The sequence below is a fragment of the Vicia villosa genome, unplaced genomic scaffold (assembly GCF_029867415.1).
Source record: "Vicia villosa cultivar HV-30 ecotype Madison, WI unplaced genomic scaffold, Vvil1.0 ctg.000621F_1_1, whole genome shotgun sequence".
Lineage (NCBI taxonomy): Eukaryota > Viridiplantae > Streptophyta > Magnoliopsida > Fabales > Fabaceae > Vicia > Vicia villosa.
In genome coordinates, this window is record NW_026705279.1 from 515,058 (window position 1) to 528,630 (window position 13,573).

General features: G+C 37.4%; 2 protein-coding genes across 2 annotated transcripts; one reads left to right on the plus strand and one right to left on the minus strand.

The window, feature by feature from the left end:
- The first annotated feature begins 613 nt into the window (after window positions 1–613).
- LOC131629842 (uncharacterized) lies at window positions 614–4,744 on the plus strand. Its single transcript, XM_058900642.1, has one exon. The coding sequence runs from the start codon at window positions 614–616 to the stop codon at window positions 4,742–4,744; it is 4,131 nt and encodes a 1,376-aa protein (XP_058756625.1).
- Window positions 4,745–6,112: 1,368 nt separating this feature from the next.
- Window positions 6,113–12,833, minus strand: LOC131629864 (calcium-transporting ATPase 4, endoplasmic reticulum-type-like). Its single transcript, XM_058900667.1, has 8 exons — window positions 11,044–12,833; window positions 10,723–10,795; window positions 10,221–10,342; window positions 9,333–9,614; window positions 8,857–9,234; window positions 8,546–8,655; window positions 7,066–7,294; window positions 6,113–6,948 (listed from the first exon to the last, which is right to left on the minus strand). Exons 1-8 carry the CDS (start codon window positions 12,454–12,456, stop codon window positions 6,379–6,381), a joined length of 3,177 nt encoding a protein of 1,058 aa, XP_058756650.1. The 5' UTR covers window positions 12,457–12,833; the 3' UTR covers window positions 6,113–6,378.
- Window positions 12,834–13,573: the final 740 nt, after the last annotated feature.

The window sequence follows — 13,573 nt, forward strand, 5'->3', positions numbered from 1 at the left end:
TCTGTTCCTCTTGCTCTTGTATTGGACACACTCTAACAAATTGTAAAAAGAACAATTTGCAGCAAGGGAAGGAAAAAGTGGCTGTGGTTCAGAAACTAGAAAAAGCAAAGTATGTTCAAGCAGGTTCTAAATCTACAATAGGAGAGGTCTCCCATCAGTTAGAGGATCGGGGCAATCAACCTATTTTGGAAGAAATAGGTGTGAAGGCAACGACTCATGTCGAAGAACGGATTGGCATAATCCCAGATGTTAATATTCCTGATCAATCAGTTCTGGTTCACAAAGATAAGGAAATCAGCCTTGTCATGGTAAATCCTCAAGGTGCTACACAATTGAGAGAATCAGACACAGCTACGGATAGCGAATATATTGATGCTACTCATATGGATGAAATTGTTCCGGAATCTCAACTGGACGACAATCACAAAAAATAGGTAACAAATTTCCTTCTTGATTCTTGGGATAATATGTCTGCTCTGGAAAAGAATGAGGATGACATTGATTATTTCCCGGATAAAGATTTTCAATTGGTTGCAGCAAAGAAAAAGAGGAATAGAAAATCCAAATCCAATGATATTACTAGACGAAAGTCTGGTGTCTCCATTAATACCTTATGAAGAGCCTCTTTTGGAATGTGAGAGGCCTGGCCAATAGCTCCTCTAGGCTTGCTCTAAAGAGATTAATTAGTTCTAATAAACCAGATTTGGTTTTTGTGGCTGAACCTTGGATGGACTACAATAAGCTCCCTAAGGCTTGGCTGCATAACTTGGATCTGAAGTTGTTTGCCCTTAATCAGAGAGGTGACCTTTTGCCAAACCTGTGGTGTTTTTGCAAAACAAATCTTAATCCCGATATTATTTCCGTTGACGACCAACATGTTTCTTTTACTATTAAACTTAACAATACCACTCTTTGTTTCTCTGCTATTTATGCTTCGACGAGTTATATTTGTAGGAGGAGTCTGTGGCATAAGTTGAGCAATGTTCTTCCTAATGTGCCTTGGTGTTTTATCGGAGATTTCAATGCAATTATCAGCTCTGATGAATACCGGGGAAATCATTCTCCCTCCAAAATCCCCATGACTGACTTCTTCAATTGGTCTAATGATAATCATTACATTCATCTCCCTACGGTTGGCAATTTTCTGACTTGGTCGAATGGTCGCAAAGGTAGGAATTTGACTGAAAAACGGCTGGATAGAGCCATTTGTAATACTGATTTCCTGGACGCCTGCTGCACTTTGGTTTGTAGTACTCTTCCTAGATTTAAATCGGATCACTTTCCTATCTTACTTACTTTTGAGGTTGATAAAATTTCTTTTAAATCCCAATTTAAGTTTCTTAGAATGTGGTCTTCTCATAATGACTGCATTAATATTATTCAAAGTTCCTGGAATGTTAATGTTACAGGTTGCCCGATGTTCATCTTGGACAGAAAGTTAAGGATTCTTAAAAAAAACCTTAAAACTTGGAATAACAATGTTTTCGGTAACGTTATAAATAAGGTTGAGGAAGCTGAAACTATTCTCAAGGAGATACAGGCTGACATCTCCAGTCATGGTTATGATGAGCTTCGGCATGCTAATGAGATTAAAGCTCAAAATGACCTTGAGATGGCGCTTAATGTTGAGGAAGAGTTTTGGAAAGAAAAAACTAGGCTCAATTGGCTTGTGGATGGGGACCGTAACACTCGGTTTTTTCACCAGTATGCTAAAATTCGCAGGAAGATCAAAGTCATTTCTGCTCTTAGAATTAGGGAAGATCTTATCACTGATAATGATATTTTAGAAAACCATATTGAATCTCACTTTGCTAACTTGTTTAACAGTAGGGTTGTTTTGCAGGATAATGGTATGATTCAGGGCATTATTCCTTCTATGGTGGATGCCAAAACCAATGATCTTCTCACATTGACTCCTTCTGCCGAAGAGATTCACAATGCCATCTTCTCGCTCAATGCGGATTCGGCTCCGGGCCCGGATGGTTTTGGGGCTTATTTCTTCCAGAAATATTGGGATGTTATAAAACTTGATGTCATTAATGTTGTTTGTTCATTCTTTTTGCAGAGCTGGATTCCTTCAAACTACAATACGAACACTATTGTTCTTAATCCCAAGACCAACTCAGCCTATTCTTTGAATCAGTTTAGGCCTATTGCGCTGGCGAATTTTAAATACAAGATCATCTCCAAGATTCTCGCTGACAGGCTTTCTTCCATCCTTCCTTCCTTAATTTCTCCTGAACAAAAAGGATTCATCCATGGTAGAAATATTAAGGATTGCATTTGCCTCACCTCGGAGGCCATTAACCTCCTTAATAACAGAAGCTTTAGTGGCAATGTCGCTCTAAAGATCGACATCTCTAAAGCGTTCGACACGCTCAGTTGGCCGTTTATCATTAAAACCCTTGAGTGTTTTGGTTTCAATGAGAAATTTTGTAATTGGATTAAAGTCATTCTTAATTCTGCTCATTTGTCTATTGGCTTTAACGGCAAACTCGTCGGTTATTTCAAATGCTCTAATGGCGTTAGACAAGGAGACCCCCTATCTCCTCTCCTTTTTTGTTTAGCCGAGGAGGTCCTTAGTAGGGGGATTAAAAAGTTGGTTAATGAGAATAAAATTAATCTCATCAAGGCTTCTAGGAATTATTTTGTCCCCTCTCACACCCTTTATGCGGACGACATTATGATTTTTTGTCGAGGGGACCATAAATCTCTTACCGCCATTGCTGCATTCTTACATGAATATGCTTCTTATTCTGGCCAGTTTTGTAACTTTGCTAAATCCCTTATTTTTGCAGGTGGGATGTCCACGGCTAGACATCAAAGCTTAGCGGATCTTCTGGGATTCTCGACTGCCTTTCCTCCGTTCATATATCTCGGGGCTCCTATCTTCGTTGGTCGTCCGAAAGCTTCCCATTTTCAGTTTGTGGCGGACAGAATTCATATAAAGTTGGCGGCTTGGAAAGCTAGTTTGTTATCCATGGCGGGAAGAGTCCAATTGGTGAAATCCGTCATTCACAGTATGATGATTCATTATATGACTGTTTATAATTGGCCGGCTAGCATTATCAAAAATATCGAGAAATGGATGCGCAATTTCATATGGAGTGGTAATTTGGATAAGAAAAAGTTAGTCACGGTATCTTGGAAGATTTGCTGCAAAGATCTTAAAGAGGGAGGATTGGGTATCAAATCTCTTAGGAACTTTAACTCAGCTTCTAATGCACTGCTCTGCTGGAATTTCTTGAGAAACAAACAAGACTGGGCTATGTTGTTGGCTGCCAGAGTTAGAAGAAACAACAATTTCATCAATTATTCCATCAGCTCCTCCATTTGGAGTAGCATCAAAGGCTCGGTTAACACTGTGTTAGAGAACTCCCAGTGGGTTATCGGTAACGGAAAATCCACGTTATTTTGGCTGGATAATTGGCTCGGAGACTCGTTGGTGAACATTTTACATATTCCGAAGGTCTTCCACCGACACCTCACCTCAAAAATCTGCGACTATGTTGACAATAACAATTGGAGCTTTCATGACAATGTTTACACAGCTTTTCCCAGTCTCCTTGAGAGGATAAAAAAGATTATCCATCTTCCCCTTATTGCGGAAGAGGACGATTTGATTTGGAAGGAGCTTGATAATGGCCATTTAAATCTTAAATCTGCTTACAGGTTCTTTCATGCCTCAACGCCGGCAGCTTCGTGGAAAACTTTTCTTTGGAGTCCGAATGTTCCTCCCTCTCATTCTATGATTGTGTGGCGCCTTATCAATAACAAAATACCGACGGATGAGAACATGTCGATTCGTGGTTTTGCTTTTCCCTCTATCTGCAATCTCTGTAATTCGAATCAAGAAACTTCCCAACATTTATTCTTTGATTGCGTTTATGTTCGGAAAATCTGGGATTGGCTTTATGGCGTTATTGACACTCATTTGCAGATCCATTCTATTAAGGATTGCTATGCTTTGATCTCTGCCAGCAGCTCTCCTCAGGCAGGGGTGGTCCTTACGGCTTGTTTTATTAATGTTTTCGTGCAAGTTTGGAAAGCAAGAAACTTGGCCAGGTTTGAAAATAAGGTCACTCATTGGAAAACCTGTATTACTAATATCAGTGCGATGGCCAAGATGGTTGGTAATAATACGAAGAAATCCTCTAACTCTTCTATGATAAATTTCTCTCTTCTCAAAAGATTTGATATCAGGATAAATCCGACTAGATCGATCCGTCACATTGACGTGTTATGGTCTCCTCCGCCGGTGGGTTGGATAAAAGGAAACATTGATGGGGTGGCTTCTGGTTCCCCCTCTATTAGCTCTTGTGGTGGTATATTTAGAGACCACATGGGTGATCATATTGGGAGCTTTTGCAATTTCTTGGGGGAAGGGATAGCGGAGTTGGCGGAATATAGTGCTGTTATGGTGGCCATTGAGAAAGCTCAAGATTGTGGTTGGCAGAAGCTATGGCTTGAATCGGATTGCATCATTGTTGTTAACGCGTTTTCTAACTCTAACTTAGTGCCTTGGATTATCAAGTCTCGTTGGCTTAAGCGTCGGTCTTACACGCTTTCAATAGATTTCATGATCACACATATTTATAGAGAAGCCAATTTTTGTGTCGATATCCTGGCTAGTTTAGGTCTCAAACTTAGGAATTTTTGTTGGTTCTCTCATATTGTTCCGGATATTCGTAGGGATTTCTTGCTTGACAAGGATGGTACCCCTAGACTTAGACTTCTTCACTAAGGGGTTTTGGTTTGGTCCCCCTTGTGTTCTTGTAATCCCCTCTTTTTGTTTTAATATATTTTTCTTTTGGTTTAAAAAATAAAAAATTACACGTGAAATATACAACTCGGACTCCCTCTCCTCCAGGGGTTCGAGAGCCTTGGAAGATAACGTGTGGAATGAATTTGATGAGATTGAGAATGATGATCTCATAGTCCCCAATTCTAGTAGCCCACACAATAATAAGTTTGTAATATGGATTGATAGCTGTAAGAAATCACTTCAAGAATTACATGGTATAAGGAGTAGCGATTGTGTTAGTAGCTATGTTATCCAGAATGAAAGAATGTAAGAAAAAATTCAGTGACCTGACACACTTGAAGGTGTATTTTCTCCCTGTTATGGTGACTCATACAGAGAAGAAAACTTAGCAGGACCATCTATTGTACCTGTCAAAAACAGACTCACTAATCTCCCAACTTTTCTTTTTTTTCATTTTAATGTTTTAGGTATTGTTTTATATTATTATTTTAGGTTTATTATTCCACTTTTATCTATTATGATTTTTTACATATTAAATAGAAAGTTATTGTCTAAATATTATGAGTTTTTGTTATTTGATAGTGTATAAATGATTAAATAAATAAAAAAATTGTCATCTATGTGTGTATGGCTAAAAAATTAAACCAACCGAACAAAACTTAACTGCATTGATTTAGTAACAAACCAATCTACGTGTTATTTTACCTTGCAGTTTGGATGACTTTTAACATCAAAACCGTTCGCGAACACCCCTAGGTAAGAGGATAAATTTGGGCAATGGAGTAAAAAAATTTGGAATCAAATATTGAAAAAATCAACGTTTACTAGGTTGATAAAACGGGTTGATAAAACGGGTCTAATCCATCGGCAGTTTTATCCACACTTTTTATACTTAAAAAATATATTGCCTGTTTGTCTGTCCCACCCACATTTTTCTAACGTAGCAAACTAAAATTTTAGTTCCCCACCCTTAATTTGCTCCATTTTTTTCTGGTTATTACGAGACAGAAATTCCATTTGCCACCCCTATAGCTTACCTCAACCGTATACAAATTTTAAAAAGTATTTGTCAACCTTTAAATTCATAGGAGGCATAACGAAGGTCTAGTAATCTGTTTGAATTTAAGTTTTGAACAACCAACATTGCACGGACTCAAACAAATGTTTCAATCAATCCATCACTCTACGTATGTTAAGACTTTCAAACTGAAATTCAAACATAATATAAAACCAAACAAAATCTTTTATCTTACGATTTCTAGAGTTCATGAGGACTACCTACGCATCAGAAAATAAACCAAACAAAAAAAACCAGAAACTGCTTCTGCTTTTTCAGGAAGACAAATGTGAAAAATTAATAAAAGGTTTTTTCCTTCCTTTTGAAATTCCTGAAAGGTTCAAAGAACAAAGCAAAAAAGATAATAAATAAACAAAAAAAACATATAGTGCACCCAATGCAAATCATCCCTCATTATAAAATGGGATGATGACTACAGAGAGGCCTAAAATAGTACTTATAAAATTAATTGGTGTTGAGGTCACCCTTCAGTTTAAGGATAACAACTTTCAAACTATTTAAGGACTGATCAATTTCTAAGACTACTGTAAGTTGTCTACTCTGATTTTTGCTTTGATCTTCTTGCAGACCCGCTAGTACATCTCCCAACGAATTTCAGAACCTCGTCAATTAGAATAACTGGCAATGCAACCGCCAAAACCAAAAGCCACTCGTTGAAGCTCAGGGGAACAATGCCAAATACTTGTGCTAAGAATGGCACATACAAGATCAAAAAGTGCAGCCCAAATGAAATGGACATTGCCAAAAGAAGCCAAGGGTTCACCCACGGAGGCATTGTTAAAAGGCTTCCATCTTCAGACAAAGCATTGAGAGAATTGAACATTTCAATAGCTACCAACACAGAGAGGGACAATGTCATAGCTTTGACTTTACCGGTCTGGAAGTAGTCACATGGGTTGTCGTCAAAAGAGATGACTCTAGAACCAGCGGTGAAGGGAGCTGCAGTGAAGTTATTCCAAGAGGAGCATTGACCCCAGTTGGCCAGCTGAGAGTAAGTCACAAGAGTATGTCCATCCCCACTGAGGTCAATTCCCAAAAAGGAACCGTGAGTATACCATATAATGAAGACGCCAACAGTAGCTAATCCAACATAAATCCCAATAACCTGTGAAGTATCACAATAGGGAGAAAATTAGAGATAAGTCACATTTTCGGCATTCAAAACATAAAACAGATACAGCCCAATAAAGATATAACCAGAAAGAAAGAGAAGGCAAATTACCAGATAGCGGAATAAAATCCACAGGTTAATTAGTGAGTCATCACTGCGACGAGGAGGCTTCTTCATTATATCCTTATCTGGAGGATTAAATCCCAAAGCTGTTGCAGGGGGTCCATCAGTGACAAGATTGACCCACAGAAGCTGGACGGGTATCAGCCCTTCAGGAATACCCAGTGCAGCTGTGAGAAATATGGAAGCAACCTCGCCAATGTTGGAAGAGATCATGTACCTGCGAAAATTAGTTTACAGTTGTAAGATATTCTTAAGTTTAAGATTCCTCATTAGATATTATTCTTAAAGTAACAGCATACTTAATTAATTAATTAATTGAAGAATATAGCTAGATATATAGTACAAACATTAACATGTAAATGGGAAGCCATGCCCCTCAGATTGAGTGCAGTACAGTTGACTAAAATTCTCAAGTATGCACTTTAGAATTGTTAAAAGAAGATATTGGCAGAAAAATATTTGTAAATTGTACATCAAATGTAGCAAATCTGGACCAGCTCCATCCATACAATAAAATCTCTGTTAATAATGAAGAAACTGGGTCAAGAGATTTAGACTTCTCCAGAATTCAAATTAAACCAAACTAATTACAATTTACAACTCATAACTATCTTATTCACCACCCTTTCTATTAGGAAATAGAATAATGCCCTCAATTGGGTGCATGCTGCAGGGAGTGCGAACACTTCAACTTTAAAGAATATGATGAGGGGAAAAGGGAAGTCGAGGCTTGTTATCGAGTATTACACCTACTATTGTTAGATATAGAATAATGAATTATCAACCTCGAGGACAAGGTTTTTTGAGTAGGGGTGTATTACTATTGTTAGGATATAGAATAATGAATTATTAGAATGGTTAATGTAGTAAGAGTTGTTATTTATAGTTAACTAGTTAGTTATCGGATGAGTTAGAAAGTATGTCTATAAATAGGAGACCACCAAGTTTACAGAGCATCTTTGAATATTGTATTTGTGAATAGAGTACTCTCTATTGTGAAGGGGAAACCCTTGAGGAGAGATTCCCTCTCTATTCTATCCTATTTCTCAAAAAATTGTAATTTCTTTAGAATTCAATTTTTGGGTTCCTAACACTTTCCTTTATGTTGTTTGTTTGAAATTCTTAAGCACACAAACACAAAACATTACACCAACACAAACATCATGAAAGCACATGTCATTGCCTTAATATTTCTGAAGAAATAATTATACAGCGAGCATAAACATAGTAAGGAAGAAGGGTAAGAAGAAACCAATTTTATTTTTTAAAATAAAACACTAAAAAATATTAAATCACTGATGTAGTAAATGATATCCATCCTTTACAGCATTGATTTATGCAGATAACCAGTCATTATATTAGACCTTATGTAACAATTGTCAATCCAAGAAATGGATGGTGTAAGAGTCTGCGACAAGGTACCCACAACATCTCAGTGAATACACTATATAAAACTGAATGGATTTACCTGATAAAAGCCTTCATGTTATTGTAGATAGATCTACCTTCGCCAACAGCAGCAACAATTGAACTAAAATTATCATCTGCTAACACCATATCTGAAGCTTCCTTTGCCACCTAGATTTAATAGCATAAAATAAAAAGGACTATTCACCAGATAGAAAATAACAATATTAATTTGTATATTCCTTAACCAACGGTATTTCACTCATTAGTCAGCGAGAACATGAAAACAATAAATTTGCATCAATCCACTTCAAATTCAAAACCCGTGCATTTTCAATTACAAATCCCTTATCAATAGTATAAACAAAATACCTCTGTCCCTGCAATGCCCATTGCAATACCAATGTCTGCAAGCTTTAAGGCAGGTGCATCATTCACACCATCCCCAGTCATAGCGACCACCTCCCCTTCTTCTTTAAGAAGCCTAACAATGTCCTGCTTGTGTCTAGGTTCAGCCCTTGAAAACAAAAGCCCGCCACTCTGTCTCAGATAAGCTTTTTTATCACGGAGTTCCATAAAATCTCTGCCAGTTACACTTTTTGAACTAATGTCTTCATTGGGTGTAAACACACCTATTTCACGGCATATAGCTTCCGCAGTGTTTTTATTGTCTCCAGTTATAACCATAACACGGATTCCAGCTGCTCTGCAGTCTTCAATTGCTTGGTATACCTCCTCCCTAGGAGGATCCTGAGCACAATTTAACAATCAGGTTTACAGTTACTATAGCAAACAAAATAATAGAAATGAGAATGCACAAAAAGCATTATGGAAAGCTCAAAACTTACCCTCAATCCAACCAAGCCAACAAAAATGAGTTCATTTTCAATTGATGAATAATTTGAAGGGTCGAGCAAAAGCTGGTGGGCTGGATGATCATCATTACCATTGTAGTTTTCAAAATTAGTGAGCTCATCCTTGTAGGCAAATCCCAAACAGCGTAATGCACTGGTGGACATTTCATGAAGAGCTTGCAATATGAGGTTCTTAGCATTATTGTCAAGTTTCACAACTGAACCATCACGTAACTGAATTTTGGAGCTTCTATCCAGCACATTTTCGACAGCACCCTATCAAAAGTTAGGACCAAGTGTCAGTTTTAAATATTATCAAAAGTTAGGACCAAGTGTCAGTTTTAAATATTATCAAAAGTTAGGACCAAGTCTTTTATAAGAACTTTGTGCTACAGAAATGGTTATCAATATCATGCTATACTAGTAATGGCAAAATACACACAAATTTTGTTCTTATGACTATTCTAACAAAATGTCTGATGAAGGTGAACCAGAAGAAGAATAGGCTGGTCATAAAAACCCTGCCTTAAGAAATTTAAGATGAAAAATATCAATCTTTTAAAACAATTTTATGCTACAGAACTGGTATCAATAACACCCAGTTATGGCAAAATACAAATGGTTTTTGATCTTTAGACTAGTCTCAAAAAATGTTATGGAGATCCAGGCACCAGGCTGCTACTTATTTAGTTAAATAGTATAATTATATAGTGCTTATTTATAAGTGGTAACAGCACGATCTGCCTTTTGCTTTGATTTCCATATAGATAACCTTATTCCAGAAGAACAATAAAAAGACTCTACTCAAATAAAAATGGGTAGAAGATTCAGCGATAAAGAAAAAAAAGCTATCTTATATGTTGTACTAGAAAGAGATAATACCTTAACCAGCAGCGAATTTTTCCCCGCACCAGTGTCAACAATAACACCCATTGACTTCCTGTCACGGTCAAACTCAAGAGTAGCAATTCGCCGGTCATGTTTGTTCCACCATTCACAACAACCTAGACGAAATTTGAAGGTAAGAAAGCTAAGCATGCTTATTGAATCAGTTTCATTACTAACAAGAATTAGATGACATGATAACGAAGCCATGATTTTTTATCTAAACGTGGGTGGTCAATCCCAGATAGCAAGGTGGAAACACTTGGTCTTTCAGCCAAGCTCTGAATCCATTACAAAAAATTAACACTTAGGGAAGATAGTGGCATTGCAAATTGTTAAAGCCTTTAACTAAAGAAGCGATTTTACTTTCCCGTGAAAAACAATTAGATAAAAAAAACTTATGAAAGTTGATTAGCCTTTAGGTATATTAAAAGGAGTTATCAAGACATCTGCTTTGGCAAATCACCCAAGTGATTTTTTACAAAAAGATTGAACTTACGCAGTATGGTACTTTTGCTTCCTGATTGTATATCTTTGGATCCTTCAGGAAGGCCCATCTTCTCTACCAAAACCTGAAATCCCAAGAGAGAATACAAAAAAAAAAACAGTCAGTCACCTTTACCGGCTAAATTGGGCAGTTTTGGATGGACGTGATAGAATGAAATAGCCCAATCTGCTTCCTAATAATCAAGAAACAGAGCTAATTTGAAACCGGTAAGCTAACACTAAAAGCAAATATCTAAAAGGATGGTTCATGCAGAGATTAATTGCAAATAACATATGAGAAATGAGCCAAAGACCGTGGAAAGATATATCTTACCTTCAAAGCTGCTTCAGTAGGCATTCCATGGGCAACAAACTTATGCTCTGACTGCGACACTCCAGCATCGTTACAAATAGCAGCAATTTTTGCTATCATCTGAAGATTAGCATCCAATTGACCAGCTGGCAAATTCTCTATTTGACCATCAGATGGATTATACGTAGTTCCTTCCACCTTAAAGGCTCGGAGTGTATCTATATTAGGGCCAATAGCTACTAGTTTTGAAACAGCCATCTGGTTCGTAGTCAGTGTTCCAGTTTTATCAGAACAAATCACAGTTGTACAACCCAGAGTTTCGACACTGGGTAGTTTCCGAACCAGGGCATTCTTCTGGGCCATCTTGCGAGTACCAAGTGCAAGGCAAGTTGTGATGACAGCAGGCAATCCCTCGGGAATAGCAGCCACAGCCAACGCCACCGCAATCTCAAAGTAATACGTACACTTCTCAAATGAAAACTTGAAGTTCGCGGGCCATCCGTTAACATACTCCCATGTAAGGAAATACTTGACATTGATAAGCCAAACCAAAATACAAATGAGTCCAATCATCATCGTCAGCCTCTCTCCGAATTCATTAAGCTTCTTCTTCAAAGGAGTATCTTCCTCACTCTGTGACGCCTCCTGTATCTGGTTATGCACCTTCCCAATCTCCGTCTCCATGCCAGTATGAGTGACCAAGCAAAAGCAATGACCATTAACAACCGTCGTCCCAGCAAAAACAATACACCTCTTGCCTTGAATATCAGTATCCTCAGCAACAGGCTTATTAGTCTTATTCACCGCTTCACTCTCACCAGTCAACGAACCCTGCTCCAATCTCAGAGTCGAACTTACCAATTCCACAACCCTCATATCAGCAGGCACCTTATCCCCAACCTTAAGCTCCACAATATCCCCAGGAACAAGCTCCTTCGCCGGCATGCTAGGTACTCTCTCATTATTCCGAATCACAGAGGCATGCTCCGATTGAATCTCCTTCAAAGCCTCCAACGCCTTCTCCGCGTTACTCTCTTGCCAAACCCCAACAATCGCGTTCACAATCAATATCAAAAATATCACCAAAGGCTCCACGAAAGCCGTAATCTCCATCTCACCACCTTCATCCCCATCATACCAAGCCAAAACAAACGAAATTATAGCCGCAGCCAGAAGAATCCTCACCAAAGTATCGTTAAACTGTTCCAAAACCAATTTCCAAATCGATTGCCCATCGTGCTTCTCCAATTCGTTGAAACCATAGATCTTACGCCGATTCTCAACCTCCTCGTCACTCAACCCTGATTTCACACTCACCTTAAACTGTTCCTCGCATTCACGCACATCCTTCGCCCACGCCTTGAAGATTTCACTCCCCGATTCATCAGAACTCGAGTTCTCCTTCTTCCCATAATTCTCACCTCCCTTCCCCATTCAGATCCACCTAATCAGGAGAAAACAATTTCTATAGATTGTTTTCCCACTCAATTCATCAAAAGTGAATCAACAAAAAAAAACTCAATCGGAAACCCTAATTCGGTGAAAATCAGGAACGGAAATCGATAAATCTGAAAAAATCAAATTCAGATCGAAAAAATTAGGATAGTGGATAGTGGGACACTACTTGAACGGGTTGAAGGGTTGTTTTGAGTTTGTTATTTTGTTATGAAAAGAAAAAGTATGAAAGAGAAAGGTTAGATTGAATTCAAGGGCTCACGCATCGCAGAGTGTGCAATAAGCTGTTGTGTAAACGTGATTGGATTTGTGGCCTAACTTCTTCACAAACACACACTTTCTCTTTCTCTCTCCGAATCGCTTTCACGGTGGTGACTATTTATAAATGGTGATTAATTAATTAACTATTAAGTAATTAGAGGGAGCATCCGTAGAAATTTCGTGGTACCATCGTGTGAGATTAATGTTGATTTTAATTGATTAAAAAAATTAACGAGCTGTGAAATGACGATTAACTGTATTGGGAATTGAAAGGTTCTAATGATGAGTTGGCGTTTTCTGATTGGTTGACCTTGTTCACTATTGCAGCATTGCTTGTACATATGGCATCCACTTGCGAACTGTGCAACTTGTTGGCTCTAGGTACCTACTACGCCTGTTGGATCGTCTGGAACCTTCTTCGACATAACCTTGAAGTATATCGTATATTCGTTTCTGTTTTTTAATTAAATTATTATGGAATAATATTAATAATTTCAGTAAAAAATAATACTAGAATGATAATAATATTTTTATATTTTCAGTCAAAAAAATAATTTGCTTACTTTTATAGAAACATAATTTATACTTTAACTATATTCATGTACTTGCTATAAAAAATCTATTATTGTATGATAATTTAATAAACTTTGATTATACAAATTTTGCAATATAATGAATAAATAAGATTTAAATAGAAATGTGTCATTACTTTAATTATTAAATTGATATGATATGTTAAAATATAATTTTAGTGCTATTTTTTATTAAAGTATTCAAATTTTAATATTTTTTAAATGTTTCTTTTAAGACAGGACCATGTAAAGTTACGGATTTA

What these genes read in the sequence shown, in the direction of transcription:
- LOC131629842 (XM_058900642.1), top strand. Translation starts at nt 614, where the DNA reads ATGAAGAGCCTCTTTTGGAATGTGAGAGGCCTGGCCAATAGCTCCTCT.
- LOC131629864 (XM_058900667.1), bottom strand. Translation starts at nt 12,456, where the DNA reads ATGGGGAAGGGAGGTGAGAATTATGGGAAGAAGGAGAACTCGAGTTCT. An exon ending in TGGGCATTGCAGGGACAGAG is followed by an intron (nt 8,656 to 8,856) that starts GTATTTTGTTTA and finishes TATTAAATCTAG; the next exon opens with GTGGCAAAGGAAGCTTCAGA. An exon ending in AACATGAAGGCTTTTATCAG is followed by an intron (nt 7,295 to 8,545) that starts GTAAATCCATTC and finishes TAATTTTCGCAG; the next exon opens with GTACATGATCTCTTCCAACA.